General features: G+C 43.1%; 1 protein-coding gene across 1 annotated transcript in view; it reads left to right on the top strand.

The window, feature by feature from the left end:
- DICER1 (dicer 1, ribonuclease III) overlaps window positions 1-20,859 on the top strand; it is a 72,231-nt gene extending 51,372 nt beyond the window's left edge. The window contains 10 exon segments of the mRNA XM_045901465.3: window positions 337-519; window positions 766-871; window positions 1,265-1,440; window positions 2,389-3,172; window positions 7,047-7,202; window positions 10,313-11,201; window positions 12,961-13,229; window positions 15,663-15,825; window positions 15,916-15,991; window positions 16,346-20,859. Coding sequence (XP_045757421.2) covers window positions 337-519; window positions 766-871; window positions 1,265-1,440; window positions 2,389-3,172; window positions 7,047-7,202; window positions 10,313-11,201; window positions 12,961-13,229; window positions 15,663-15,825; window positions 15,916-15,991; window positions 16,346-16,511 — 2,968 coding nt within the window. The 3' untranslated portion in view covers window positions 16,512-20,859.
- Window positions 20,860-21,233: the final 374 nt, after the last annotated feature.

Below are 21,233 nucleotides of genomic sequence, written 5' to 3'. Positions count from 1 at the left end.
GGTGCTGGCTCAGCTGGGGGACACTGCAGGTTTTCTACCGTTTATACTGGTGAGACGAAGAGGTATTTAAAGGTGCTGTTTAGCGTTAATGTGATGGCGAAGCACAAATATTTAGAATGTGGGTAATAGTAGAGTGGAGAATCGGTTTCACTTAATATAAATGTACTTTTCTTCTTACACCCCATTTGAAATATATTATTTGGAGTTGAAATTTTCAGTTATTTATGCTATTTATTTTTAACCTTTGAACTTACTTTAAAATCATAGTTTGCATTTTCATATGAAAAACATTTGTTGAGAATAGTTGTCTTTAAGTGTATTGTTTTTCTTTTTTAGATACCGTAATTTTGATCAGCCTCATCGATTTTATGTAGCTGATGTGTACACTGATCTTACCCCACTGAGTAAATTTCCTTCCCCTGAGTATGAAACTTTCGCAGAATATTATAAAACAAAGTACAACCTTGACCTGACCAATCTCAACCAGCCACTGCTGGATGTGGACCACACATCTTCAAGGTAAGGGGTTTCAGAAATGACATCTGAAATTTCGCTCGAGGCATTATTTGCAGGGGTCAGTAGACGAATGTTCAGGTTCGCTGTCCCCACTGCCCACCTGTAGACTCTCTGAAATCAGGAGACCCTTTGCAGGCAGAACTGCCCAGGGTGGGGTCCAGGAGTCTGCACACTGAAGGTGTGGAAATACTGTGAAGAAGGGACTTATTTTTATTTTTGTCTGATAAAATTATTTTGAAATTCTTGTAGACTTAATCTTTTGACACCTCGCCATTTGAATCAGAAGGGGAAAGCTCTTCCTCTAAGCAGTGCTGAAAAGAGAAAAGCCAAGTGGGAAAGTCTGCAGAATAAACAGGTAATGTGTTAATTGTTACTAGATGATTTAATATTTTGAAAGATAAGTTTGGCTTTTATATTATCAAGTGAGCTGAGTGTCATGAATATTTGGAAGTTTCTCAACCCTTAGGTTTTGTTATGTTTTAGATAATACTGTGTGTTAACTTGTATTCGAATGTCTTTTTGGAAGTGTGAGAGGTGTTTGCTTTTATACTTGGTCCGTTGATACAATTCATCCTTGTAAATCCTAGGATAAATCCCATTCGGCCTTAAAGGATTATTTTTAAAAGTTAGGTTTTTACTAGTATTTATGATTTTTGTCTTTATCCATTAGTGAAAATGACCTTTAGTTTAATTTTTTATTCTTTTGTGTGTTTGCTTTGTATTTATCCACATTTTTCCTTATTCAAAGATCCTGGTTCCAGAGCTCTGTGCTATACATCCAATTCCAGCATCACTGTGGAGAAAAGCCGTCTGTCTCCCTAGTATACTCTATCGCCTTCACTGCCTTTTGACCGCAGAGGAGCTAAGAGCCCAGACAGCCAGCGATGCCGGCGTGGGAGTCCGATCACTTCCCGTGGATTTTAGGTATGCCTGTGCTGTCAGTCGTAAAGAACACGGGTCATGAAATCCATTTGCAAAAGAACTGAATTCAGTTCAAGTTTTAATTTTATACAAAATAATTCTGAAAAGGTTAAAAAGAAAGCACGGATGTCTCATGCATGTGATAAGCGCATCCTTTGACTCCCGTGTCCTTGTAAAGTCGCCGAGGGTGAGGGGGTCCTTTGTCCTCCAGTGATGGCAGTCAGAGTGAAAACGGAAACAGTTCTTTGTAACCACATTGACCTTTTAAGGCTGCTTCCTCTTTTATAAATTTATATTAAATGGAAATTGCCTCAATATGTTTTTTGTCTTTTTCCTTTTCTTCCCACTAGGAAAGTGGCCGCATCCTCAGGAAATTACTGGCTTAACCACTCTGGGATTAATTTTGGTTATCCAGTTGTCAAGACCACAATGGTTCTAGGGATTAAGGAATATGAAAATATAATAGTAATAGTCACAACTATGTTTGTTGAGTACTTATTATAGTGTCCAACACTGATTGAAATGCTGGAGCCTGTATTAGGTCACTTAATCATTTAGGACAACCCTATGAGGTAGGAGTCGTTAGCCCCTCTTCTAAGTGTGGGAATCCAGGGTGCAGAGGAGTTCCATAAATGACCATCTGGTTAGCTGGAGGGCCTGGGATTCCAGCCCACACAGTGGCTCCCGGCCCCTGGGGCTAACCCCAAGCCTGACTGCCACACCGTGCTCGCCATAGGACGGCGGATGAAAGCAGCACAGCGAACCATGTCCCACTCCTAGTCGACACTGTGCACAAGTCCAGTACTGTTGATTTCTGCCTTGGAAACGTGTTTCTAAAGTAGGAGCTGATTTATAGGGATCTTTATTTTATTTATTTATTTTATTCACATTGTTCTTGCTCTAAGCCTAGCCCTTCTGAAGGATCTGATGGAGTCAAAAATGTCTTTGCAGATACCCTAACCTAGACTTCGGGTGGAAAAAATCTATCGACAGCAAATCTTTCATCTCAATTGCTAACTCCTCTTCAGCTGAAAATGATAATTACTCTAAGCACAGCACAATTGTAGTCCCTGAAAATGCTGCACGTCAAGGTGCTAATAGAACCTCCTCTCTAGAAAATCATGACCAAATGTCTGTGAACTGCAGAACGTTATTCAGTGAGTCACCTGGTAAGCTCCAAATTGAAGTTTCAACAGATCTTACAGCAATTAACGGTCTTTCTTACAATAAAAATCTTGCCAATGGCAGTTATGATTTAGCTAACAGAGACTTTTGCCAAGGAAATCAGCTGAATTACTACAAGCAGGAAATACCTGTACAACCAACTACCTCATATCCCATTCAGAATTTATACAATTATGAGAACCAGCCCAAGCCCAGCGATGAATGTACTCTACTGAGTAATAAATACCTTGATGGAAATGCTAACAAATCTACCTCAGATGGAAGTCCCACGACGGCCGCGACGCCTGGTACTACCGAAGCTGTTCGAGCGCTCAAGGACAGGACGGGTTCTGAGAAGAGCCCGTGTCCTGGGTACTCCTCGAGGACTCTTGGCCCCAATCCTGGACTTATTCTGCAGGCTTTGACCCTTTCCAATGCTAGTGATGGATTTAACCTGGAGCGGCTTGAAATGCTTGGTGACTCCTTTTTAAAGCATGCCATCACCACGTATCTATTTTGCACTTATCCTGATGCTCATGAGGGCCGCCTTTCATATATGAGAAGCAAAAAGGTAAGAGAGACTGTTTTTATATGGAGCAGTTTGAGCAGCTCTTCAGTGTGCCTAAGAGTGGTTTCAGGTGTTGGATGGTTTTTAGAGGATTAGGGATTGCTTAGGGCCTGTGGTGCACCCGCCCACGGGTTGACCGAAATCTATTTTTCACTGATGAAGCACTCAGGTTTTGGGCTGAGTGCTTTTATTGGTAGGCATTCAGTTCTGCCAGGACCATTTGTGAGCATGTGTGTACCTCCTGGATCCTGAGGGAGATAAAAAGAAATACGTGGCATAGTTCCTCAAGGGGCTCGTGCTTTAATTTCATCCAGTTTAACATTTACTTGGGAGAATGCCTTCTTGGCACACGAGGCATACAGACGTGGCTAAAACGCAGGTCTTGCACGGAGGAGCTCCTCTTCAAGGTTCTAGAGCGTGAGGAAGGGAAAGAGTAGCACTCCCCTAGCTCAGTGACTCTGCAGTGTTGAGGGAGTGATGAGGGAGTGATGCCGGGGAGAGCCCAGAGGAAGGGTGTGTTCTGAAACTAGTGCGGAATTAAGATTTAAGGAAGAAAAGCAACAAAGTCAGAATGTTTCCATGACGCTGAAAGAGGTATCACAAGGCCACATGGACCGGCTTGACAATAATTTAGAAAGCTGCTCATTGCCCTAAACACTGAGAAGGAAGGAATATCGCTTGTGATCAGAAGGTGTTAATGGAAGAGGTGCGTTCACAGCGTGTAAACACACTGGCAGAGCGTGTCCGCACTCAGTGAGTAGACTGTGGCAGCAGTCAGAAGTGTTGAAATACCTGAGAAAAGATTAAAAAGGCAGGTGGGTGAAGCTCTCCTCTCTTGTGGAAGATCTTCAATGCTAGGCGAAGGAGTTTGCACTTAAAATGTTAAAGACACTTTTTGCACCAGGGACTTTTTGTTTTTTGGGGTTTTTTTTTTTTTTTTTGGAGAGAGAGGGAGAGGAAGAGGTTGGGGGGGCGGTGCAGAGCGAGAGAATCCCCAGCAGGCTCCATGCCCAGCGCTGAGCCCGACGCAGGGCTCGATCTCATGACCCTGAGTCATGACCTGAGCTGAAATCAAGAGTTGGCCGCTCAGCTGACTGAGCCGCCGCGGCGCCATAAGGTGCTCTTCGTGTTCATGAAGTGGTCACTGTGGATGATGGCTCTGGTAGCCGGGTGCCGCCTGGGTTGAAAAGCAAAACCACACTAAGCTGAGCAATCAGTTGGGCCTTCGAAGAAGTCTAAGCAAGCGGAAGGTTGGGGCAGTTCTAGAGTTCTGGTAGTGAGGAGAGGGCGGGGGTGAGTGGTACTTAGCTGTAGCTCACGCTAAGTGCTTCCTGTAGCCAGACACTGCTCCCACCACCTCGTGTGTCACAGGCATTACTTGCCTAATTTAGTTCTGTATACTCTCATTTATTTTGTGATTTTATTTATAATTGTGTATACAGTATCCCTAGTTTACAGATGAGGGGACTGGTGCAGGAGATGCTAACTGGCCCGAGGTCCCGTGGCACAATGTGGCAGAGCCCAGCCTGGCTTTAGTGACCTTGTTCTTCACCATCACACTCCCCTACCTCCGATGTTACACTCCCCTACCTCCGATGTTACACTCCCCTATCTCCGATGTCACTCTCCCCTATCTCCGATGTCACACTCCCCTACCTCTGAAGTCACACTCCCCTACCTCCGATGTCACACTCCCCTATCTCCCAAGTCACTCTCCCCTACCTCCGAAGTCACACTCCCCTACCTCCGATGTCACACTCCCCTACCTCCGATGTCACACTCCCCTACCTTCCAAGTCACTCTCCCCTACCTCCGAAGTCACTCTCCCCTACCTCCGAAGTCACACTCCCCTACCTCCGATATCACACTCCCCTACCTTCCAAGTCACTCTCCCCTACCTCCGATGTCACTCTCCCCTACCTCCGATGTCACACTCCCCTACCTCCAATGTCACACTCTCCTACCTCCGAAGTCACACTATAACACCAGACACTACCCCGAGCATTTTACAGCCCTCATTTATGCTTCTCAGCGAGCCCCTGAGGGGTAGATAACGTGTCCCCAATTCGCAGATGGGGAAAGTTTCTTAGTTTAGAGAGTTTTATTAGTTCATGTAAGATCGCCTAACTAACCAGAGAGTCAGGGAGGTGTTGGAGGCGAGAGCCCGTACCTTTCACCACCCTTCTCGCTGCCTGTCAGTGTGATTAGGGGCAGAGAGAGACCTGGGATGCTGGGGTGACTGTGTGTAAGCTGGGGAATTTGGAGCGATGGTGGTGCTCATGGTGATATAGGCACAAAGATAGAAATCAGAGTCAGGTGTAGGGTTTTTAGACCTCATGGGAAATGAAGTGGAATATTCAGTAAAATGTTCAGATAACTTAGAGTTTAGGACTGGGGTCTGGTTTGGGAGAATAGTCTTTGTAAGAGTGATAAAGCTGTCAGAACAAATGAGATTTCCACGAGGTGGTTGTAGGAAGAAAATGTCAGAGACTGAGGATGAGTAGGAAGCTAACAGTACACTCTTTTTAGGTAAGAAAGAAATTTGTGTACATTTCAAAACTTTCCTCTGTTCATCTGCTGGGAAAGCTCTGATTGCTTATGTCCTGTAGGGATCAGTGCTGTTCCCTCAGCCCGGTGTTGAAGGGCAGCCTTCTCTGTGGGCTCCCGCCCCGGACACGTCCTGCGTCCTGACCAGACCTGAGCCCCTAGCTGGTTGTCATACAGGCTCCCTGCATGCACGCACCCACTCTGTTCTTCTCTCAGTGCTTTCCCCGCTTCCGCTTGTCTGGTCCTGCCTGTCCCGAGTCGCACCTCAGGATCCCTGAGCATCTCTTCCTGTCCCACCTGCCCACCATCCCGTCTGACTGTGGGTGTGCTTGCCGTCTTCCTCCTGCCATTGCCATCTGGATGCTATATTCTCCTTGGAGGCGCAGGGATGCTGGCGTTGATCTGAGCTGTTCCCTCCCGGCTGTGTCGTCCGCAGGGACTGCTCCTCAGTCTTAGTGACGTTCTCTCAGGGATGCCCGGCCAGGTGTCTCTTCCAGGGTGGGTGCCTGGTTAGTGGTATCGAGTTCCCTGGAAAAGGGGCTCATGAAGTACTTCCATAAAAAGGAACCCAGTTTATAGAAAATGAAAATGAGATTGACAGTTCTAGATCCTGGTTTCCAAGTTTTTACTAGACATTCCTAGATAGAAATGTTACCATTTGAGTGAGTTACAGAGGACATGGAGTCCTTAGGAAAAATAGATCAGAGGGTAAACAATGAAGCTATTTTACTGATGTGAATAAACATGGAGTTATTACCTTTTGTTCTGTTTTAAAATGGTTGAACAAAAATATCTTGAAATGCCATCCAAAACAAAGGAATGATATTTGAGAAAACATTACAATTAAAATTGTATTTGTGGCTTAGATTCTAGGAGTATAAAATTCTTTTAGCTTTGTTCAGTGCCAATTTCTACTTTATAGCTAGAGTTTGTGGCATTTCCCCCCATTTATTTCATTGAGAATATTGTGACATCTTAGACTTTTCATGTGGATTCTTTTTCTATTCTGATGGTCTCAGTTGATAGTTTGCATTTAATATCATCAGGTTGTGTTCAATTTCAAAGGTTTGAAATTGTATGAACTGTTCGTTCTGACTTTATGAGGAATTCGCATATCAGTTTTTTCTGATCTGCTCTGAAAATCAGAAATTCTCATCTAACTACACTGAAGGATATAGAATATATGGGAATATAATATTTGCTATCATGAATAATTGATGGCCAGTTGTAATATGAGGAACATTTAGCTAAAAATATGTTTATTTGCCTGGTATGAATTCCAGCAGTGGTCATTTGCGGATAAGTATCTTACAAATTTTTTCTGCTAAAGGTCAGCAACTGTAATCTGTATCGGCTTGGAAAAAAGAAGGGACTGCCCAGCCGCATGGTGGTATCAATATTTGATCCCCCTGTGAATTGGCTTCCTCCTGGTTATGTAGTAAACCAAGACAAAAGTAACACAGATAAATGGGAAAAAGATGAAATGGTAAGTTTTGGGTAACTGGAAGCATTTATTTTTTGGTGAACGGGAGAATGTTGTGCTCTTAATTTTTGTGTTTCCTTTCCATGGTGTATTTATAATACAGAGTAGGGATTTGGTGTATTGAATTAATTCCTTTAAATCGACTGTCTCTTCATTGAATTTAGAAACAGTGTTGTAATTTTGATGGGGGTCGATTCTGTCAGCTTTTTTTTCAGAGGCAGAAGTATATATGATGTCGTGGCTCAAAAAAGAAAAAAAAAGCAAAACTCCCTAACATTTCATTTTACTGTTAGGTATAGCAATTTATCCTCCCTCGATCCTTAGCTCTGTTCAGTGACTTTTTCAATGAACTCTGATCTCCAGTCTATGAAAGAATTAATTTCAGTAAAGCCTTGCTTTGCAGGTCAGGGTTATCTCAGTTAGGACTCGGTCTTCTCTGGTGACCTTAAAAGAAAGAAAGAACATCATAAAGGTTGTAGTTTTCTGGAAATAGTTTAAATCATGCCAGTGGCTTCAGGTCTGATACGAGCTGCAGCTGCTTCACCCTTTCTTGTCTTGAAGGCCACCAGGGGGCACCTCGGAGGGCCTCGGAGCTGGAAAAGCCATCTGCCCAGAGGTGGGCGGCTGGGAGGAGGTGGACTGCTGGGAAACACCGGCGCCTCTCCCAAAGCTAAAGGCCGTCTCTCGGCGACTTTCATCTCGTGGACATTTATTTTGCATTAATGAGACACTGGGTCATGGTTACTTAATTTTTCCTTCAGGCCAGCAGTGAGAACACGGTTTCTTTTCACAGGTCACGCTTTCTAAATAGACAGGCTTTCGTGTCCTCTTCCTGACACGCCTGTGTTAGTTCTCTGTCTCAAGCTTCCCCAGGGCCGCCGCTCTGTGCCCTGATTTTGATTTTTACCCCTTTATGGAGTACATTTTTAACTCATGCAGTATTTGATGTTTTTACAGAAATTGAACTTCTCCAGAAAAGCATTAAGAGAATATTTTAATGCAGGCTGGGTTAGAAAAATTACATTTGCTATTAACTTAGAAATAGGTAGAACCTTAGAGGAAAATGTAGAGATTTTGAGGACTTTAGAGAAAATACTGCATATCTATGAAAAACATTCCTAATAATTATTCTGCCTTGTAGTTTCATAATATAGTTGGCTTTTTAGAAAAAAATTAGCATAAAAGTGACATTGACAAGCCCTTTTGATTAAAAAAGAATTTTTAAAAATACAACAGAAATTTCTTATTTTCCTTAACATTTCAGATGACCTGGCACTTTGGTTTTGGGAATACATTAAACATACCATTCATATTTTCACTTAGTAGTTTACACTTATTGAAATAGGCCCTTACGTGGTATTGGAAGGCGTGTGCTTGCATTCCTGTTCTGCCCGCCTCACTCCTCAGCAAATAGGTTTAAGAGAAACTGCGTACGAATGCCGAAGTGGTAATAACTCAGGTAGAGAGTTGACTTGAACCGTAGGAGAAAAGAGTTTTATGCCAGGTTTTGTTTTGTTTTGTTTTTTAGGAGCTTGAAGTGTTCTCGGAAACCATTTAGTGAGGTAGAATCCCGCTATTTTGCAGATAGAGAAATTGAAACCCAGAGGCATTAAAGAACTTTGTCCAAGATCACATAGCATATTTGTGATAAAACCTACTCGTGTGTGTGTGTGTGTGTGTGTGCCAATTTTACACTATGGTAGCATCTTACTAAAGATATATAAGGATTTTTTTTATTAAAAAATTATTCAGTCTGATTTCTTTTTTAATTGCAGTTTGCCTTTTTTAATGTTAAGGACCAAATAGTAGGCCAAAACATCTCATGTTACCTTGGGAAGGTATAGGGTTTTTAACAGGAAATAGTTCCTAGAGATCTGCCACTACAGTCTCTTCATGTTCTTCCACATTCTTGGAAAACTTTTATAAACCTTTTTTCATTAAAAAAAAGTAAATAAATAAACCCATAAAGATACATAGTTGTAGAGACATGGCTCGGTTCACTGCTCTTCTTTACTTTCAAATAAATACACTATGTCTTTTGAATCTGGCTTAAAATGAAATATTGCAGTATTTAAAAAATCCTTGACAGAGTTTGAAAATGTTTTTGTCAGCAAATCTCTGGAAAGTTGTCACTATCAGAATTGAAGCGCACCCTCCTGCCTTTTTCCCCCTAAAGTAAAGTCTTTTTTTTTTTTTTTTCTTGCACAACAGAAATTTGGCATCTTTTAGCATTGCAAAAAAGTTACATCATTACTGAATCCTAGCCCATTATTAAGGTTGTCATTCACAAATAAGCTTTTGCCAAAGAAATTGGAATTAGCAAAGATCTTCTGACAGAAATTGGATTGTTGTGTTTCATGTTAGTCTAAATTTTCTTCTATTTTTGTCATTTATGCTTTAATCTGTTCCTCTGATTACTGTAGCACAATGGAGGGGAAAGCGTAATTTCCCAGATTCGTAGCTTAGTTCAGTGATCACTCTTAGTTTTCAAGCAGAGCAGTCTACTTTTACACTGTAGCAAATGTACTTTGATTTGAAGTGGAAGTGGGGACAAAACCTTTAGCATGAAACACCCTATTGCCTATTTTTAATATTCTACAGATTTTTAAGGTAATTTATCTTTTTTCATATTTATACTCTATTGCACAGATAATGCTTTTTCTGCATCTGGAATTTAGTTTTATTAATTTGAAATCTTTTTGAAACATTTTAAAACTTTGTCAGCAAAATTGAAGACCTCTGTGATCGGCCTGTGAGTGCTTTTATTGTGTCTCTGCTGGAGTAAGACTTGTTAGCTGAAGTTTTGCTTCGTGGACATTAATTTTAACTTTATATCCGTGTTCAAAATCCTTAACTTAAAGTTTCATACTGGATAAAGATCATTTTATAACTTAGAACATGAACATTCAAAGAACATGTTTTACTTTGTTTATATGATTAAATAACTTATTTTATGTTAATTGAAAACAAATGGCCATGATTTTAAAGTTGCCTTTTAGTATTTGTGGTTGTCATTTGAAATTATCCGTAACCCTTGCTTTTAAATTGAGTTTCAAACCCTTTTAAAAACAGCAGCCATGTCTCCCCTCCTTCCCCATTCCTCCTCGTTTCAGACAAAAGACTGCATGTTGGCTAATGGCAAGCTGGACGAGGACTTTGAGGAGGAGGACGAGGAGGAGGAGGGTCTGATGTGGAGGGCTCCAAGGGAGGATGCCGATTATGAAGATGATTTCCTGGAGTATGATCAGGAACATATCAGATTTATAGATAACATGTTAATGGGATCAGGAGCTTTTGTAAAGAAAATTTCTCTTTCTCCTTTTTCAACCACTGATTCTGCATATGAGTGGAAAATGCCCAAAAAGTCCTCCTTAGGTAGTATGCCATTCTCATCAGACTTTGAGGATTTTGACTATAGCTCTTGGGATGCAATGTGCTATCTGGACCCTAGCAAAGCTGTTGAAGAGGATGACTTTGTGGTGGGGTTCTGGAATCCATCCGAAGAAAACTGTGGTGTTGACACGGGGAAACAGTCCATCTCTTACGACTTGCACACTGAGCAGTGTATCGCAGACAAAAGCATAGCTGACTGCGTGGAAGCCCTGCTGGGCTGCTATTTAACCAGCTGTGGCGAGAGGGCTGCTCAGCTTTTCCTCTGCTCGCTGGGGCTGAAGGTGCTCCCGGTAATGAAAAGGACCGACCGGGAAAAGGCCATGTGCCCTACTAGGGAGAATTTCAGCAGCCAACAAAAGAACCTTTCAGGGAGCCGTGCGCCTGCCCCTGTGGCCAGCTCGCGCTCCTCAGTGTTGAAAGACGTGGAGTACGGTTGTTTGAAGATTCCACCAAGATGTATGTTTGATCATCCAGACGCAGATAAAACACTGAATCACCTTATCTCGGGTTTCGAAAATTTCGAAAAGAAAATCAACTACAGGTTCAAGAATAAGGCTTACCTTCTACAGGCTTTTACCCACGCCTCCTACCACTACAATACCATTACCGGTAAGGAGCCCCAGGCCGAACTCCAGTGCCCCGCAACTGCGAGCTCGCGCTCACTGCACTCTTTTTGCCTTGGGTTTTTGTTTGTTTGGTTTTTGTTTTTTAAAAGGCAACCTGTGCATGTGCAGACTTGGGGCTTCAGATGCATGGTGGAGGGAGGGAGCAAGAGGAAGATGAAGGTGGCTTTATTTTCCTCTTCCTTCTGGGTGCACGCGGGGCTCCTCACCGCTGATAGCTGGCAGCGCCCCCGCCTCACCTGCTCGCAGAGGGGTCACTTCATGGGCTGCACGGTTGGAGAAATTGGGGCCTTCCTATTTTGTTGTGCTTTTCCCATTTTTGCCCTCCCCCTGTGTCTTTCTGATGCCCATTTAGCGCTGTTTATGGTTCTTGATGACGTATATTCTGGATGTACTTCCATGTCCTTTTATCGTTCTTCCCGAACAAAAAGGCCCCTCTCTAAAGGTCGCTTTAAATCTAAAGATGAGTGGGCTAAAAGAAACTTCTTCGGGGGAAGGTTTCTGCTGCCGTCTTCCACTTGGCATTGTGCTCCAGGGTTTTCTCCCTTCTGTAGCGGTGGCCAGTCCATGAGATGCGAAGGGGGACCAGGCGCCTGGAACTGCAGTCAGCTTCAGCTTGTGAAAAGCCTGTGTATTTTTTTTTTCTCTATCAGAGTAATAAGTGCTTGAGTCTAGGATACCAAAGCAGAGTATAAAGTTTGTATAAGAAAAACAGGAAAGGTTGAGATGATCAGAAGAGTGTAAAACCAAAAAGTGAAAACCGATCTGGCTCTGGACGAGCAGGGCTGGCGGCCCGGGGAGCTGTTTCTCTTTGTGGCGAAGCCGCCGGGCATGGTTCCTGCCCTCTGCCGACCGAGGCCCCTGCCTCGGAGCTCTGGGTGTCCGGGACGCACCACTTCGGTGCCCCCGCCTCCTGGCCTGGATGGGCTCTGCTCGGCCCGGGGAGGAGATAAGCGTGCTGGCCAGCACGGGCGCCTTCCCCCAGGCGGGCAGCCGGCCCGTGCTGGCCCAGGTCTTTGCGCACGGCCACGACTCGCCTTTCTTAGGCCCCTGTTCGTGTCCAGTTCAACAGTTCTCATGCAGGTGGAGGAGAGGGTTTTCTAGTACTTCGTGGGCGGGCGGCAGCTGTGACCCAGGAGTGGCGAGGCACGGTGGCCCCAGGGCACACTCCCCAGCGGGGGGGTGAGGCGCCGCGCAGAGCGTGGGGGCGGTGTGCGAGGGCAGAGCGCGGGGTGCGTGGGGTGTATAAGGGTGTACTGAGGCAGAGGGCGGGGTGTGTCGGGGGCAGAGCTTGAGGCCAGAGCACGGGGTGCGTGGGGTGTTGGGGGGCAGAGGGCGGCGTGCGCAGCGTCTGGCCCCCGACCGCCGGCGTGTGAGCGAGGCTGCGGCTTCGGCGGCGCCCAGCACCCGCTTGGCCAGCAACGTGCCCGCGGGAAGGGTCTGACCTGATGGGGGGCTGCCCGGCCAGCGTCTTGTCTGCGGGGGCAGGAGCCTTTGGGCCACTGAAGGCTTTTATGACCCCAATTTATAGATAAGAAATAGGCTTAAGTTGCCATTCAAATTGAACTTCCAGAGGCTTTAGTAAGTGTGACATGTCCCCTGGTTTGTCACTGAAGAATATACACGGACGACGGAGCCCGGCCTCGTTGTCGGCAGTGGGCCCAGGATCGGGCGTCCCGGTGGGTGCCTGTGCGGGAAGAGCGGGGTTTGTGCGAGCTGACGTCTGCGCTCTGGGCCGCCCGCAGATTGTTACCAGCGCCTGGAGTTCCTGGGAGATGCGATTTTGGACTACCTCATAACCAAGCACCTTTACGAAGACCCGCGGCAGCACTCCCCGGGCGTCCTGACCGACCTGCGGTCCGCGCTGGTCAACAACACCATCTTCGCGTCGCTGGCGGTCAAGTACGACTACCACAAGTACTTCAAAGCCGTCTCCCCCGAGCTCTTCCACGTCATCGACGACTTCGTGCAGTTCCAGCTGGAGAAGAACGAGATGCAGGGCATGGACTCCGAGGTGAGTGCTCCCGGGGAACACGGCCAGCGGCGGCTCGCAGCCGCTTGCCCCCGGGCGGGGCCGAGGCCCGGTAGTGCTCTCCAGGTGGGCCCTTCAGAAACTTGACTGCCCCCGCGCTGGTGCGTGCGGTCCTTCCAGGGGAGAGAGGGGGCCAGGGGCTGTGGGCTCTTTTCTGTTTCTCTTTCACAAACCCCCGGTGGCGCTTGAACCTTAGTGAGTGAGCCGCCCTGCGGTTCATTCTGCCTTTCTTTCTGTTAAAATGGGTCCGAAAACGTTCGCTGATACGATCTCAGGTAAGCCTCACAAATGTATTTTCTGCTTCTACTTGGAAATAGGAAAGTCTCACTTAAAAGCCAACCTTCTAAAATTTTAACCATTGGAATTTGAGAGGCTTCTGGTGTAAGTTCAGCCAAAGGTTCTTTGGTGATGGAGCTCATTTTAATGTGTTTGTGAGCTATTTTGAAGTTTTGTAGCAAAGAATTTCACTTAGGTCTTTCCACTCTGCTCTGATCCTTCGTTGCCATCCATCTGCATACCTGTGTACCCAGGAGAGCACTCTCGGTCCCCTTCTCCCCGTTCTGATTCCCTTGTTTTCCTTCCTTATGCAGATGTCTTATAAGGAGTCAGGGAATTTATTAATTCTGGTGGCTGTTTTAATTGCTCTTCGTTTAATTTGTACCTTCCCTTTTTTTTAAATTGCACCAAACCGTGGCTGGGGACTAGTGCCTTTCTTTCCTTGACTTGCTGTGAGAGAAATTTGAGGCGTAACCGCAAGGCTAGTGTCCCACCCTGTAAACAGTACAGAGCGCGTGCTGAAGGAGGATCCGCTCTCCCGGGTGTCCTCCGCCAAGGTGAATGGGCCGAGTCGGAGCACGGCTAGCCGTGGCACTAGGAATTAGAACCATCTCATATGTACTCAGTATTATTTCTGGTCTTATTCTTTAGAAGTGTTTAAGCTTAGAATTTGAGGAATTAGCTAAAATTAGATTTAAGTTCTCTTTTGATGACAGTGGGACGTGCTGGTTCTGTTAATTTTTGTTCATTCTTTTCCTTTCCTTTGTTTATATGATCATATGTATTAGAAGTTACAAAAACTGATTGGAAATGTCAGTGGTCTGGCTTTTCTAACTTCCTGTTGAATCTTAAGTCTCTCCACTTCTCTGGGCCTCAGTTTCTTCATCTGTGAAAGGAGAGAATTAAATTCGATAAGTTTTAAAATTCCTTTCTACCTCAAAACCGTGATGTACGAACAAGAAGTGTCTTTTTTTTTCCCCAGTAGCCAAAATTACAAGGGTTTTATATAGAGCTCTACATGGCTAAACAATCCATTTAGAAATTTTTTTTAAAACTCCAAATGCCCCCTTCTCTTGTTTCTCTTTCACAAGTAATTTGTGTTTATTTTAGAAAATACAAATAAGCAAGAAGAAAATTAAAGTTATGCACATATACTGCTTTAGAAATTACCAAAATGAACATTCTGTGATGTTTTATTGCTAATGTATATAAACATAAGCATACATAAAACATAAAATGGAATTATATTATACATAGTATACCATAACGTGTTTTTTTCACTTAATATTTTGAGGACAACTTTCCGTGTATCCATTGGCATTTTGACTTTCAATGGCTGCCCTCTAATCAATATATGGCTATAATGGAATATATTTAAACAGTCCTTTGTGGCTAGATATTTACGTTGTTTTTACTGAGGACTTTTAATAAACATGGGTGTGGTAGATATATCCAGTACCTCCTTAAGATAAATTCCTAGAGATGGGATTGTTGCATCAAAGAATTAGGAAGTTTTAAAAGGCATTTGATACATACCTAAGTTTTTTATTACATTAATTTGAATGCCTACTGTGTGTCAGGCACTCTCTTATAGTCAGTGTGTATTAAGGGGTTTAATAAAAAGGGAACTCGGGGGAATCTATTGTCCAGTCGAATTTTCCTGGCAAAAAGTGGCAATTTATACTTGCCAGAGCAGTGTATATACACTCTTGTCATTGCCGTACTAATTAGCATTCGGCCTAATCCTTGCCAAGCCGCTAGGGGGTAGAACTGTTTTAAGATGCAGTTCTTTGGTTACGAGCGGATTTGAAATTTTTTTCGTACATTTATTAACTATTTCTAATTTTGTGTTGTTTTTGTTTTCATTTAGAAGTACTCTTTTTTCCCTTTGCTGAGTATACTACTAACTGGGGAAGGGATTTTGTTTATCCCTTGAGAAATTAGGGGGGAAAAATTTTTTTTTAGATGTTTGTGAAGAACCTATTACAGTGTAGTTAGGTGATTGCCATAAATGGTTGGTATTGTTAGCCTTGTTAAAGGGTATAATAAAAGTCCTGTCCAAGAAAAGAAACACACCGCTGTGGAATGCCTTTAAAGGTGGCCTTGTTGCTTACAAGTCCCTTTTCTTTGTGTAAATAGCTTAGGAGGTCTGAGGAGGATGAAGAGAAGGAGGAGGACATCGAAGTTCCAAAGGCCATGGGGGACATTTTTGAGTCGCTTGCTGGTGCCATTTACATGGATAGCGGGATGTCCCTGGAGATGGTGTGGCAGGTGTACTATCCTATGATGCGGCCGCTAATAGGTACTGTTCGTTCCCTTCGAAAGAAACACAATCATAATTAAAAACGACTATAAGGATATCATTCACATGACTCTTTCATTTTGATTACAGAAAAATTTTCTGCAAATGTGCCCCGTTCCCCTGTGCGAGAATTGCTCGAAATGGAACCAGAAACTGCCAAATTTAGGTAAGCAAAAGCGTGCATGGAAAAAATTAAGTTCCTTAAAAAACAAGAGGGGCAAGAGTTGTCAAAGATGCCATAGACTAATGATTCTGAGAAATATTTACACTGGGGCACGCACTCTGCACTCTCCGTTTGTAGTCGGATTGACTTTCCCTTTTGCTTTGATAAAGTAATGCGGAGTTAAAGAAGAGCCTCAGCCCTGTCTGCCGGGGGCCGCGCCGCCGTGTGATGCACGTTTCCTTTGTGTGCCGGCTGCTCGTGCCCGGGCCCTCCGCCTCCAAGCGCGAGCTCCGTGCTGATTGACAATAATAATAAATAGTTCTGACTTGTGATTCACGCTGTTTGGCTTTTTTACAGCCCGGCTGAGAGGACGTACGATGGCAAGGTCAGAGTCACGGTGGAAGTGGTGGGGAAGGGGAAATTTAAAGGCGTCGGCCGGAGCTACAGGATCGCCAAGTCTGCAGCAGCAAGAAGAGCCCTACGCAGCCTCAAAGCCAATCAACCTCAGGTTCCCAACAGCTGAAACCCCTTTTTACAATGGAAAAAAAAAGAAAAAACAAAAAACAAAAAGCAGAATTAAGGGGAAAACTATTTAAATCGAGAAGGATGATTTAAAAGTCCATAGTGAGTGGAATGAATCGAAGGCAGAATTTAAAGTTTGTTTGATAACAAGATAGATTACAGAATAAAACATTTAACATATGTATAAAAATTTTGGAACTAATTGTAGTTTTAGTTTTTTGCGCAAACACAATCTTGTCTTCTTTCCTCACTTCTGCTTTGTTTAAATCACGAGAGTGCTTTAATGATGACATTTAGCAAGTGTTCAAGAGAATTATTGACAGTTATTTTGTTTTTATTTTGTTTGGGGGGTTTTGTTTTTCTTTTTGTTTTTTAGTTCCGTTTCCGTCAGCTTTGCTTAGCATTAGGAGGCCAAGGAGCTTACAGCTGAGACAGCCCCTGGATTCTGTGGAGCGCCCTCCCCTCTTCGGCGTGGCTGCTGCGCCCAGGAGGATGGTGCGATCTGCGAGAGGAGAAGCGTGCCCGTGCTGTCTTTTCTTTCCACGATCTGTTGCCTAAGAGGATGTCTGCCGGTCGCCATTGCACTTACTATAGTAAGGGACAGGTTTTTAATGAACATTGGCTGGCATGTTGGTGAATCAAATTTTCGTTTTCTCTCATGCCACGTAGTCTTGCATACAAAAGGTTCTTGCCTTAAAAGTAAAACCCTCATGGATGTTCTTTAATTTCTGATCTTTTTGGAACAAACTATTTGACATTCCCTTCCTTTTATTATGCATTTAGAGGTTGAGACAGTGTGATATTTGCAACTCACTAGGGTAGTTGTGACTTAACTTATTAAGGATTATATTAGAGTTCCTGTCATCTGTGTCCTGAAGGCATTTTGAAAACCAGAATATTATATATGTAGTCTATGGATTTTTTTAAGCACCATAATAAAAATGATCTTTGGCTAAATACCCAGTTTTACTAAAAACCTCCTGCCAGGTAGTTCCACTGATGGAAATTGTTTGTGGCAAACAGTTTTGCCCTGTAGGCTGTTGCTCTAACAAGATAAACTCTAGACATATCACACCTAAAATATGCTGCAGATTTTATAAGTGATTGGTTACTTATTTAAAGAAGCAAAACAGAGCACCTTTACCCTTAGTCTTCTCACTTAAATGTCTTACAGTACTTGTCACAGTGTTGCGTGCATTCTTCACCTACCAAAGCTGCGCTATTAATGCCGTGGAAGTGTAACGTTTTCGACAAACTGCCGTCATCTTGATACATCTGTGATTTAGGTCATTAATTTAGGAAAACAAGCTCATGATTTCCATCTTTGGAAAAGAAGAAGAAAAAAAAAAAGACATTTTTAGGCATTTGCCGAAGTTTCTTTAATTAGACTTGTAGGCACTCTTCACTTAAATACCTCAGTTCTTCTTTTCTTTTGCATGCGTTTCCCCGTTTGGTGCTATGTTTATGTATTATGCTTGAAATTTTAATTTTTTTTTTTTTTTTTTGCACTGTAACTATAATACCTCTTAATTTACCTTTTTAAAAGCTGTGGGTCGGTCTTGCACTCCCACCAACATACCAGTAGAGGTTTGCTGCAATTTGCCCCATTAATTATGCTTGAAGTTTAAGAAAGCCGAGCAGAGGTGTCTAATGTTTTCCAGCACATCATTCTGAACTCGATGCTTCATGTAATGCTGCGTTTTTTGTTTTCAGTTACAGTTGAATACTGTACTTCTTGCTTTATCTGCACCACCCACCCCCAGAGAAACACCTCTGCACGTGTGCACAGAGAAAACTGTCAGCTCCGCTTTCTAAGGAGACCTGAGTGAAGGGGATGTTAAGCTTCTCCAATGTTATTTGTTGTCTCCAATCCTACATTTAAATTGCAATCTAAATTATTAAATGAGATTTTGAGCAAATTAATTTGGGTAGGCTCATTTTTAAAATATTTCTGATTGGGAACCTTAGATTTCTGTTTGTTTGTTTTTTTTAAAACCTCAGCGTGAGATCTCCTAGCAGGTTAAAACCAAGCAGTTCTTGAATTATATTAACTGTAAACGTGTACAATTAACAAGTAAGGCTGGATGTGAATTTTACGTGTGAGGGTGATCGTGATCAACTTAGATCGCAGATCTCTTCTTAATTTATAAACTACCTGATGCCAGGAGCTTAGGGCTTTGTGTTGTGTCTAATGCACTAATCCCAGTGTTAAGGGATTCTCTCGCCTCCTGGCACCAAAACCAGATTGTTTCACAGTTACAATTCCCATTGGGAGAAAAATGCCTCAATATATTTTGTAACCTTAAGAAGAGTATTTTTTTGTTAATACGAAAAAGTTCAGACTTGGATATGATTAGGTCATACATTCTCAGGGGTTCAAATTTCCTGCTACCATTCAAAATGTTTTATCAACGGCAAACTTTAGCTATTTCATTTTTTTGTTGTTGGAGAAAGATAGCTAATTTTAATTTGTGACTCACACTTGGACGCATTCTGTGATCCCCTGGTTACTAAGTTAAAAAATAAAAACTCTGAGTGAGACATACCGAGATGGTTATGAACGCTTTCGTGCTGCTGATTTTTAATGCTGTAAGGTTCCCCCAGTTTAGCTTGTTGAAATGTTTTGCATCCATTAACTAAGGAAGAAAATCACTCTATGTGGCCCCCCTTTCCACCCCTGTGTGTGTCATCCTTTTGTTCCTGTGATTGCAACGTGAGACCGAAGGTAATACGGAGGCCCTGCCGGGTGGGAGGTGTCGTGGTGCCTCAGGCACGTGTGTGAAGGGCTGGGGAAGTGTGTCTTGACAACTGCGAAGTTCCTTATGATGATTGTGTGGCGGTTAGTCGGCATGAACCTTCATTGTAAAGATTTTTGATTTCCTTTATGATATACTTTCAACAGTCCTAACTATGCTGCGTTGTGTAATAGCTTTGTTCCCCCTCTGTTCTGTTCATGTAGCACAGATAAGCATTGCACTTGGTACCATGCTTTACCTCATTTCAAGGAAAATATGCTTAACGGAGAGGAAAAAAGATGTGGTTTGGCCTCGCTGCTGTTTTGATTTACCGGATTTGAAAAAGATAATTATAATGCCTGCAATGTGTCATATACTTGCACAACTTAAATAGGTCATTTTTGTCTGTGGCATTTTTACTGTTTGTGAAAGTATGACAAAGATTTGTTAACTGAACTCTTAATTATGTTTTTTTTTTTTAAATATGTTTTGTTACTTCTTTTTCTCTTTCTTTTAACGTCATGTGAAGTGATTAAATTTAGAATGACCTCTAACACTCCTGTAATGATCTCTTAAACTACTAATAGTTTAACGTTCTTCATAATAGCTTGCCCTCAGAACAATTCGGACTTCCCTCCCTAACTAGAGAGAGGCCCCGAGGCTGCTCGGCCGCTTATAAAGATGGCCCTTCACCCAGCACCGCACCCTTCCAGGTTGTTCCCAGTCCGACGGAGACTGGGGTGCAGGGAGTGCCCGACACCCAGCCCAACCACGGTGCGGTCTGAGGGCCCGGCCGATGGCAGGCTCTCCATCTTCCTCTCTTGGGGAATTTGATCCTTTCACACAAGATCTAAGCCACCAAACCGAGACCTGGATATCTTTATTGAAACTGCATCTGAGATTCTGCCCAAGCCCTCGCCCAGCTCGTGTTCCTGGCGGTCGGTACCTAGATGGCCAGTTTAACTGCATTTCAGTAGGTGTATTTTTTCAACCACTGATTACTTTTCAGGAATTTAAGTATTTCCCAATAAATTTCTTTATTTTATATTGTACATGAAAAGCTTTTAAGATGCGTTTAAGACCAAGCATAATAAAGCGATTTTACCAGTTGTCGGAGCCGCCAGGAGCGATCTCGCGGGAACTTGCGTTGAGACTTGCGTTGTGGTTTTCCACTAGCAGTGAAAATGGTCTTTCAGAACTAACTTGTAAATATATTTCAATCATTAAGTGTTTTGTTTTTTTTTCCTGGTCCGTTTTTATTTGGACATCAACCACAGACAATTTAAATTTTATAGATGCACTCAGAATTCACTGCATCAGCAGGTTACCTAGCAAAAACGCAAAGGTGAACAGCAAGTAAACTTTGTGGCTTTTCTGCTGTAAATAGAGGGAGGGGAAATGACTAAAATCAAGAAAAACTAACATAATTTGATTGACAGTAACCTGTTTACCATCACATGCTGCAGCTGTTCTAAGGAACATACTGTAACCCATTCATACAGTAATTGTGCTGCGGGAACGGGCAGCCTGCACCTTATGGGCCCCAGTTACCTTTAGTTGTTTGTTTTGTAATAATTGTAGCAGAGTCAAGCTCCAATAAAGTTATGGTCTGTTCATCCTGTGTCCTTCTATCTTTTTCTTTTCTCATTTTGGTTCTGTTCAAGCGGGTGATCACACTGAGATGGTTGTAGCAGACGTGATCTTTCAAGTGTTCTGATTCCATGGTCCTATGAAAATGCCTATTTTAATATGATAAAAGTTTTGCTGACTGAATTCTGCTTCACGTTTACCGGTAGAGTTGTATAGTAGCAGTTGCCTTTTTCTTTTCGAGATTTAAATAATAGTGGTGTGTTTTTCTGAAATTCTGCCATATTGACTGATGCGTTCCGGCTCCTGGATTATACATGATGCATTTGACACATTCCTTAAGCGAATTTGGTTATCCTAAAATCAAGTGGACAGAATGTTCAGCTTCCAGGTTTTTAGAA

The sequence above is a fragment of the Mirounga angustirostris genome, unplaced genomic scaffold (genome assembly GCF_029215605.1).
Source record: "Mirounga angustirostris isolate CCGP_5_RB_7025 unplaced genomic scaffold, mMirAng1.0.hap1 SCAF_9, whole genome shotgun sequence".
Classification (NCBI taxonomy): Eukaryota; Metazoa; Chordata; class Mammalia; order Carnivora; family Phocidae; genus Mirounga; species Mirounga angustirostris.
Note: the sequence above shows the minus strand (reverse complement) of the source record. Positions and strands in the feature narration are given on the sequence as shown.